At 38.4% G+C, this 9,113-nt stretch overlaps 4 protein-coding genes across 4 annotated transcripts; 2 read left to right on the top strand and 2 right to left on the bottom strand.

Moving 5' to 3' along the window:
- Window positions 1-639: 639 nt before the first annotated feature.
- Window positions 640-1,106, bottom strand: LOC120768166. Its single transcript, XM_040094730.1, has one exon. The coding sequence runs from the start codon at window positions 1,083-1,085 to the stop codon at window positions 840-842; it is 246 nt and encodes an 81-aa protein (XP_039950664.1). The 5' UTR covers window positions 1,086-1,106; the 3' UTR covers window positions 640-839.
- Window positions 1,106-1,776, bottom strand: LOC120768167. Its single transcript, XM_040094731.1, has 2 exons — window positions 1,514-1,776; window positions 1,106-1,354 (listed from the first exon to the last, which is right to left on the bottom strand). The coding sequence occupies exons 1-2, from the start codon at window positions 1,558-1,560 to the stop codon at window positions 1,252-1,254; spliced, it is 150 nt and encodes a 49-aa protein (XP_039950665.1). The 5' UTR covers window positions 1,561-1,776; the 3' UTR covers window positions 1,106-1,251.
- Window positions 1,777-7,130: 5,354 nt separating this feature from the next.
- Window positions 7,131-7,581, top strand: LOC120769530. The gene is made up of 2 exons (XM_040096569.1): window positions 7,131-7,398; window positions 7,464-7,581. Exons 1-2 carry the CDS (start codon window positions 7,346-7,348, stop codon window positions 7,561-7,563), a joined length of 153 nt encoding a protein of 50 aa, XP_039952503.1. The 5' UTR covers window positions 7,131-7,345; the 3' UTR covers window positions 7,564-7,581.
- A 100-nt stretch (window positions 7,582-7,681) lies between these two features.
- On the top strand, window positions 7,682-8,170 carry LOC120769529. Its single transcript, XM_040096568.1, has one exon. The coding sequence runs from the start codon at window positions 7,702-7,704 to the stop codon at window positions 7,939-7,941; it is 240 nt and encodes a 79-aa protein (XP_039952502.1). The 5' UTR covers window positions 7,682-7,701; the 3' UTR covers window positions 7,942-8,170.
- Window positions 8,171-9,113: the final 943 nt, after the last annotated feature.

Genomic DNA, 9,113 nt, shown 5'->3' with positions numbered 1-9,113 from the left:
GGTTGATTGGTTGCGCGTGAGTTCTATACCGCAGGCAGCTGCATCTGGTCCGTCATTAGACTCATAGTGCTCCCGGAGGGTAAAGAATTTAAGCTTTATCCAGCAACTCAGTGAATTTCGTGACAAAAGTAATTTTTTTCTAGCTCAGCTGCCCAGTGTTCCTTAAGTTGAAGCCAGTAGGACGCGATCTCAACCGGCTGGAGGCTGGGCATTCGCTTAGATAATGTTCCTCCGTCCATACGCATTCCATCGAATCTATTTTTGCAATGAAAGGCCGTAACGACAAATGAATTTACTCTGTTTTGAAATTATGCTTTTGAACCAAACGATTTTCATTCAAGAAAGCTTTCCTTCATCAATGGGTCCAAAGCACATTAAGTCATGTGGTAGCTAGCTGTTCTGTGTGCAGCGGAATTTTAGTAAATTAAAATCTTCTCCACTTATACTTTACTGTAGAACGCTTTGCTCACTTGCCGCTAGACTTTCGCCAAACTAAAACTAGTTGCGAACTGCTTGCTTGCTGTTTCTGTTATTTTCCACTCAATTTGCAATGCAAATAAACTCGCCGTCAATGACAGCTTATTCATTGACTGCCAGCGAAATCACAACAGGTCCTACACATACGATTATACACATTTCTAATGTTTAACTATAAAATGTATAATTTATTGGAATGCTAACAAACAACTTTGATGATATTTTATACATATGTGTAAATGTCATGTGCCCAAACATGTGTGACGCCGCCAATTTTGCTGCCTTAGCCAGTCAAATTTCGAAAAATGTTCTTCGAACTTGAGTTTTGGAACCCGCTATCGACGAGCCAGGATGCCAGGCGCCTAGCAGAAGTGCAAACTGTTGAATTGTTCGCGTTGATTGTTCACCATGTTGTTGTATTTCCATTTGTCGGCACTGTTGCAGCTACTCGATGCTGCCGAGGGCACACATAAGCGGCCACCGAAGCTTTGTGACATGCCGTTGGCGGGACTCGAGGCGAGCGCCTGCTTGTTGATTGTCATGTTGCGCATCGGGCTCACATCCTTGGCGAGGGTGGCTTTGGAAACTGAACGATGTTTTTGGACCATTTTGTTGTTGTTTAATAAAATTTATTTTTACTTAAAAAACGTAGTACTAGAAAAACTAACGACGTATTAACCTATGAGCCGGGTTGGTTATTAATGGAAGCAACTGTAGAGCTTAGTCGTAGAACTTAATGCTCAGTCTGTGGGGGAGTGCTGGGTGGCGCGTGATTCAAGGAACGTTCTGTAGCAGCGTTAGTAATGCAAATTCTAGGCGATTACCGCAGTTGGTGGTACGTGAGCCGCCTTGTTTGGATGATAGATGTTTAGAAAGGCTGCAAAAGGAAGAAAATGAGTCGTTCATTAGCACGAAATCCAAGAAGGCACTAAAGTGAGTGAGTGGCAGAGCTCGAAATCCATGAAAGGACTAAAGCAAGTGCATCTCAAAGCTCGAAATCCAAGAAAGGACTAAAGGAAGTGAGTCTCGAACTTACCTTAGGTTGTTAAGTAGCTTCGCTTTGGTATCTGCGCGGTTATTCATTGACACACAAGTTTAATTGACATCGGTTTCGAAAATTTTTCAATGCTAACATGTATTTTCGAATATTTTGTGTATGGTTGTGTTTTGGGTTGATCTGCTGTTAGCTTATTTAAGCTCAAGTTGATACTTTGATTTTGAGTTTTAGACGCGTAAGGTTTTAAACGATATTAACGCTTTGACTTTGTTCAACGAACTGTTTGGTGCCGTGGTTGAGCTGCCGGATTTATACAATGGCTTCGGGCATGTGCTCGTGGCATGTTTTGTTTTGTCAAAACAAATTAAAAATACATCGGCTGTTGTCAACTAGTTTTGTTTATTATGATTTTTTCGTAAACGAACTCTCGTTTTGTATAAATTACTTAAACGAACTCTCGTTTTGCATAAATTACGAAGAGCTTACGTGCGAAACTCAACGAATTGCGGGTCCAAAGACGCTTCGTCTCAATAACGAAGTAGCAGGACTGATTTGCAGGTTGTTTACATCTTGTCTGCCCTAAGCGTGTGTTGAGGGATTTCCTAATTAGCAAGAATGTCTCGTTGATTCGGCAATTTTAGGTGAAAGATGCTTACATGAGTTTATGATCGAGTGTTGGTTTCCAAGTTAGATGAGTTTTGCCGTCTTAATCATCACTTGGCCTCTTTTTTTAGGCGTGTTGTTTACTGCAAAGCGTTTTGTGCGTTGAAAAACAAACTGTACGTCACGAACACGAAATACTGACATCAATGAGAAAAGGTGATTTTTTAGTTCAGTGGTTTTGTAATATATACAGTTTTATATACCTACATATACATAGATGTATATATTTCACGTCATTGATTTAATTTCTTGTTTTTTGTTATTTTTTTAAACTAGAACTAGTTCGGTATATGTTTATGCTAATATAGTTGTTGTTCTGACGTACTAAAACACGTGACCGTCCTGCATTTGTTTATTGGGTCGTTTTATCAGGGCCTAATTATAAAGAATATATTATAAATTTAGCGATTCGTTCGACGGGAGGCGTTGTCGAGTGGTTTATGTGCGCGCCTACCACACGATTGGTCGCATGCCTGAATCCTGACTGTGGTTTAATTTTAAACGTTCTGTTTGGTTAGTGTTTGCTCTTCTGTAAAGCGTATTGTCGTGGAAAGTCAACAGCAAATTCAACATTTCTTTGCCATCTTTATGTACAGGTCTTTTATTTTTGGTTATTACTTCTACTGTGTTCCGAAAGTAAGTAGAATTTGTTTATAAAATGTAAATTCTTCACTTATTCTTCCAAATCAGCTTGATCCCTTTCGAAGTAATCCCCATCCGATAAAACTCACTTTTGACAATGCTTTTTCAGCTTTCAGTCCGAACAGTCTTTACCGGTATAGGTTTCAAGACCTGCTTCTATTCTGTTTTTATCTCAATCGCGTCAAAACGGCGCATCGCATTGGCAGAGACATAGACACAGAGACAATTAAAGTCGACTACAGTGGTTGCCGAACGATATGAGTCGAGTTTTTGACAAAAAATTAACGAAGAACCAATGTAGTATAACATGTTGCAACATCCTGATGAATGGAACAATACTTGTTCGCCCATAATTCCGTCCGTTTCAGAGGAATAGCTTAACCCAACTGACTAATGACGCTCTAATAATACTCTTTGCTGACAGTTTGTCCCGGCGGAAAGAATTCATAGTGTACCCAGCACGTTGATCTTCCTTTTGATCATAGTAGTAAGTAAAACACTATATAAATCAGATTTTTAACTAAAGAAAAACAAAACAGATTATTAAATACTAGTTCTTTTACTTTTGTGTGAAGAAAACTGCTTTAAAAGTTATAATAATAATGGTATTTTGGAGTTGATATTAAGGATCTAAAGAAGTACTTGTGAAAGTTTTCCGAAGAAGATTCCAAGAGTTTGAAGACAATATTTAATTTAGATAATAGAAATAAAATAATATTACAATACTTTGCATTCAATATTGGCATAATACAGAGGTTCCTATCGAAACACCTTATAGCGATATCGGGTTCAGCATGGTACATTCGAAATGAAAATATGCACAAAGACCTCAGTACTTCTACGGTAAAGGAAGAAGTAGAGGTCAACAGAAAGAAATACGAACTGAACATTCAAATCCATTAGCTAACTTCTTGCTACAATCCAGCAATAAAGGCCGCGTCAGAGTGGTTACGTTGATTCCGTATCGGAGAAGTATGCAATAGACAACTGAGTTGAATGTATGTATTTATATGGAGAGCGACAGACAATGCGTCCTCTACCGGAGAAGCATCCGGTAAACCAACTCTCAACTTTTGCATATCGTAACGTATTCAATTGACATTTGACGTTGGCGGTTATGAAGAACAGCTGATTTTTGTTTACTTGCGCAACGGATTCGTTGTGGCATACCTATACGATACGTACGCCACTTTATTCGCATACTTATCGGTCTTTAATGAACAAGTGCCTTATCTGACATGGTCTTAAAACCTGCTTGATAGGAGCAATGCTTTATCAAAAGGGTCAACTACAGCCTTGAGCTTGTTTAATTTCAAATAGACTTAAGATTTATTATTTATTAGTGAAGCATACTGTCTTATCGACATTTTTGGAAAAAGTAGAAGTGAACAAGACATTCACTTTATGAAGAAATAACCTTAATTGGCGTTCATAACCATTCAACAATTTTTGTTTCTTTTCATAGTTTTCTTTATTAAGATATCTTATTAAGCTCCGAAAAAGTTACTGAATAGAGTGTAGAAAAGTTTTACTTCAGCAATCATTTAAAAGCTATATACTACTCACTCGGTAGTTTACAAATGTTTTGGAGCAACAAAAAATATTTTGACTGACAAAAGTGGAAAAGGTTATTTTTTAGTTAAGGCTGTGCTATAAGGCACTATTTTATTAATTAAGACATTTGGTGAAAGGTATCGATTTCTGCAGACGATCAGACGATTTTCACAATTTTGGAGTAAAACTACAAACTTCGAAAAATGCGTAATAAAACTGTCGAAATGAAAATAAGAAATAGTATAACGGTGTAGGTAGTGCCGACAAAATATTCAGGCATATGTTCTGTGGATCCAATTGTGGAAACTATTAATATTGAGTTATGACATTTTATTTTTTAATGTTCGAGCTTTTCGTCTTAAATGATTTCAAAGCGAACGAATATATTTTTGCTGTTCAGTTAGTTCATAAAGGTTAGTTTAGTTCAAAGTTGCAGGTTGTTATTACGTAATGATATTTCCAGCATTTACCTTGAACCTTGTCTAAATTTTTTCTTTTTTTTTCTTTTATTTTTGAATTTTTTGAGTTGACCAGATGATGTGGCTATGCCTTTTATTGAATTTTGTGAATTTTGCGCGAAAGTTCCTCAAAAGCTGAGCAGTGGATGCGCAAGCGTTCGGTAAATGTTTGCATAAAAGCTGGGCTTGGGCGTCTGTCTTTATATACTTTGCGCCATGGTGATTTTGTCATGTCGGAGTATAAATGGCATGTCTGTATGGGTGTAAGGCAAAACTCCTCAATATGACGTATTATTAATTTATTTTATTAAAGTACAGACAGAAAAATCTACCATGTACATACATATATATATGTATACTAGCAAATGTTATATGTTCTTTATGAGACGGTCTGAATGTGATGCTTCCCTACACGTTTCTCTCCTTGGTATTGGGTTTTGACCAATTTTTGCATAACTCACACGCTTTAAACGTGTGATTTCGATTCTATATATGTATGCAATGTTATTGTAAGTATGTATTTGTGTTTGTATATTGTCGTCATGCGTGTGGTAATTCATTGGTCAGAAAATGGCTGATGCAATGCGACTGGTAACTTTCATCACATGCGGCTGAATAATAATAAAGTGAGCGCGAAAGGGGCCTTCTATGCAGCAGCTATCCGAAATACTGCTGGCTTACATATTCATATTTATTTTTATTTGCATAAATAAAATATACCCGACTTTAGCTGCAAAATATCGGTAAAAATTGAAAATTTAGTTTTCGAAATATTATTAATAAATTTAATATTAACAAGTAAGGAAGGGCTAAGTTCGGGTGTCACCGAACATTTTATACTCTCGCATGATAAAGTGATAATCGAGATTTCATTATCCGTCATTTACATATTTTTCAAATATCACCATTGGTTCCTAATGTACATATATATTATACAGAGAAGGGAGAAATTCAGATGGAATTCAAAATAGCGTTATATTGGAAGAAGCCGTGGTTGTGAACCGATTTCACCCATATTTCGTACATGTCATCAGGGTGTTAAGAAAATATTATATACCGAATTTCATTGAAATCGGTCTAGTAGGTTCTGAGATATGGTTTTTGGTCCATAAGTGGGCGACGCCACGCCCATTTTCAATTTTTAAAAAAAGCCTTGATGCTGCTTCCTTCTGCCATTTCTTCCGTAAAATTTAGTGTTTCTAACGTTTTTTGTTAGTCGGTTAACGCACTTTTAATGAATTTCAACATAACCTTTGTATGGGAGATGGGCGTGGTTATTATCCGATTTCTTCCATTTTTGAACTGTATATGGAAATGCCTGAAGGAAACGACTCTATAGAGTTTGGTTGACATAGCTATAGTAGTTTCCGAGATATGTACGAAAAAACTTAGTAGGGGGCGGGGCCCCTCCCACTTTTCCAAAAAAATTACGTCCAAATCTGCCCCTCCCTAATGCGATCCTTTGTGCCAAATTTCACTTTAATATCTTTTTTTATGGCTTAGTTATGACACTTTATAGGTTTTCGGTTTTCGCCATTTTGTGGGCGTGGCAGAGGGCCGAGTTTGTCCATCTTCGAACTTAACCTTCTTATGCAGCGAAGAAATACGTGTACCAGATTTCAACTCTACTCGTCACCCTGATCACTTTGGTATATATAACCCTATATCTGACTCTTTTAGTTTTAGGACTTACAAACAACCGTTATGTGAACAAAACCGAGCAACTTTGTTGCGAGAGTATAAAAATACAACATTTTGATATAATTAGATAATTTGCGATTATCCCGAAATACTAAGCAATTATTTGTTTTCTAAGAAGTTAAAATTTATTTCCGTTCAGTTGCTAAAAAACTAGGCCTCGCATATTGTCAGCGCTTGAGACCCACCGTTACCCGAATCCACGTATTTTTGTTGTATTTGTATGAATAATCCACCTGCATTGCCTGCCGTTGGCTAATGGCCCGCACTCTGCTTGGTTGGTTGACTGGCTGGCAGCAGCAGCAGCTTTAGCAACAGCAGGTTATTTCGTCGAACCGTCTACAGCGTATCTCTTGGCTGCGGAATGCTCTGTTTCTGACCGCCCACCGCAATTCGCGCTGAGTTCGCTGCGAAACCAGTCGAGTGTCTGATTTGCATTTGTTATTGCAAAGGAAAGACTGAGACGCGTCGCATACAACAACACCAAATTATAGTCATACTACAATACATTGCCCGGCTGGCAGTTGTCCGCTCGCCGCTCAACGACTTTAGAACAGCGCTGGCGCTGCAGTTGTCTGGCAGCTGGCGCTTTCGGCTGTCTGCAACACGACGAGAATATTTAAGGGCCTTGTAATGCACGTGAGCGCTCTAGTAAGGTGAAACAGCGCCACTGAGAAAGGCGTCAGCGCAGCAGTCTCTGTACAACGAATAGTTATCAAATCAACCAAACGCGGCTGGTATTCGCTTCTGCGCAGTAAAGACTCACGCTGTACACGTTGCTAACGGGAAAAATAGTGTCGCTGCACTCAACAATATACATTAAACAGATGAACGTTTGTCAAATCGATTGGTGTCAATGCTGAGACCCTCGACCACGGATACCAAGCTGAAGCTACTGAAGACCTTGCAGTAAGTATTACAAATTAATTTATTTCCATCGTTAATAGTATAATTACCAATCACTATGCTTGCAGCTTGTCCAAAAACCTTGCTGTCTGCAAAGGCTCACGCACCGGCAATACCGGCAATAATTTAGAACTTAAAGTTCTAACACAAATCCAGCACGTACCGTGAACTCGTATTAGGGCTACTTGGATAACGTGAGCAATCAAGCAAAACTTCAGTAGGCTTCATACGATTTGGTTATTTGACAATTATTACCTGGGAAATTATTACAGAAGATACACTTTTACCTCCACTCCATCCTTCAGAATGGTTTACGCCGAGCGCACGGAACGTCACATTTCGCCAACAGATCAAGCAAACTCGAACGCCACGAATGGTAAGCCACTTACCGAAGCTACCAAATACACCATGGAACAACGGTCATCGAGCAGCTCGAGTACTGCCACTAATTGGGGCAGCCATAAGTCGCCGTCAGAGGATAAATGGAAGTATAATAATATGGTGCGTAACGATCGTGAAAAATTCAACAGTTTGCATTTCTGCTGATCATGGAAGCGCTATGTTAAGCTCGCATTCCATCCCCACCCTCATACCTCACCTTTAGTTTAGTTAAGCCTGTTTCCTAAGTTGTTGAGCTTTAAGTAAGAACTTTCATAATGTGATTTATATAATTTAGTCATAAACCGGTGCATGTACATACATACATACGTACTTATAAAGTTGTTATAATACCAAACAATTTGGTGATCAATAAAATTACATATGGCAAATGGAAGTAATCTGTGTTTAAGGTATAAAGGTAGAGCATTCTTCAGGCCTACAAAATATCACCGTGATATTCTTACATAATTACGAACTATGCCGAGGAGCACGAACTGGATGTAAAGCTTCTATAACTCATATTCTACTCTGATGCTGAGCCATTGTTCTAAGACGGGGCATGTTCTCTCGTTCATGCTATAGAACAAAACTACGCATTAGGAAGGTAGTATTGAGAAAGTGTAGAGTTAAACCGTTTGAAGAGGAGAGAAGCTACTACGAGAAGTACATCTACAAAGGTCTTTAAGTTACTTTTAGCATCCTTTTAATAAATATTCATGAATTTTGCTTCTAATTCAATGACTACTTACCGTTTACATACTTTCAGATCAAGGAAAGAATGGAAAGTGAATCACAGTTTTAAGCACTGTTCTTAAGTGCTGTCGGGGATATATTCACCCTATTTCAGTTATGCGTTTGGTGGTACTTGACGCATAACAAAATTATAAAAGTGGGGCAGTGTTGATGTTGTACCATTACTTTTAAGTTAAAGAGAATTTTCCTAATTTACTGAAATGAGAAATAATTTAAACTCACCCCAAAAGTACTATATTAATTATTGTTGATGTTGATATTGGCTCCAAGAGAGACGAAATTATCTACTACTTCAAATTTATGACTGTCAACGGTGACGGGAGAGCCAAGTGGCGAGTGCGACGACTGTTTGTTTGATGACAGGAGATATTTTGTCTTGCCCTCGTTCACTGCCAAACCCATTTGCTTCGCTTCTTTATCCAGTATGCAGAAAGCAGAACTAACGGCGCGGGTGTTGAGGCCAATGATATCAATATCATCGGCATACACCAGCAGTTAAGGAGTCACCTTGATATCGAACGGATCGGAGAGGTCCTTCCCGATCCTGACGGAGTAATTGGTATTGCTCAATGTCAGTTTGCACA

Source organism: Bactrocera tryoni, chromosome 2 (assembly GCF_016617805.1).
Source record: "Bactrocera tryoni isolate S06 chromosome 2, CSIRO_BtryS06_freeze2, whole genome shotgun sequence".
NCBI lineage: Eukaryota > Metazoa > Arthropoda > Insecta > Diptera > Tephritidae > Bactrocera > Bactrocera tryoni.
This window is presented reverse-complemented; position numbering and strand designations above follow the sequence as displayed.

Excerpts from the sequence above, each read along its gene's own strand:
- LOC120768167 (XM_040094731.1), bottom strand. The coding sequence starts at position 1,560 with ATGAATAACCGCGCAGATACCAAAGCGAAGCTACTTAACAACCTAAG. Across the intron at positions 1,355-1,513 it reads AAGCTACTTAACAACCTAAG|CCTTTCTAAACATCTATCAT; the intron begins GTAAGTTCGAGA and ends TTCCTTTTGCAG.
- LOC120768166 (XM_040094730.1), bottom strand. The coding sequence starts at position 1,085 with ATGGTCCAAAAACATCGTTCAGTTTCCAAAGCCACCCTCGCCAAGGAT.
- LOC120769530 (XM_040096569.1), top strand. The coding sequence starts at position 7,346 with ATGCTGAGACCCTCGACCACGGATACCAAGCTGAAGCTACTGAAGACC. Across the intron at positions 7,399-7,463 it reads AAGCTACTGAAGACCTTGCA|CTTGTCCAAAAACCTTGCTG; the intron begins GTAAGTATTACA and ends CTATGCTTGCAG.
- LOC120769529 (XM_040096568.1), top strand. The coding sequence starts at position 7,702 with ATGGTTTACGCCGAGCGCACGGAACGTCACATTTCGCCAACAGATCAA.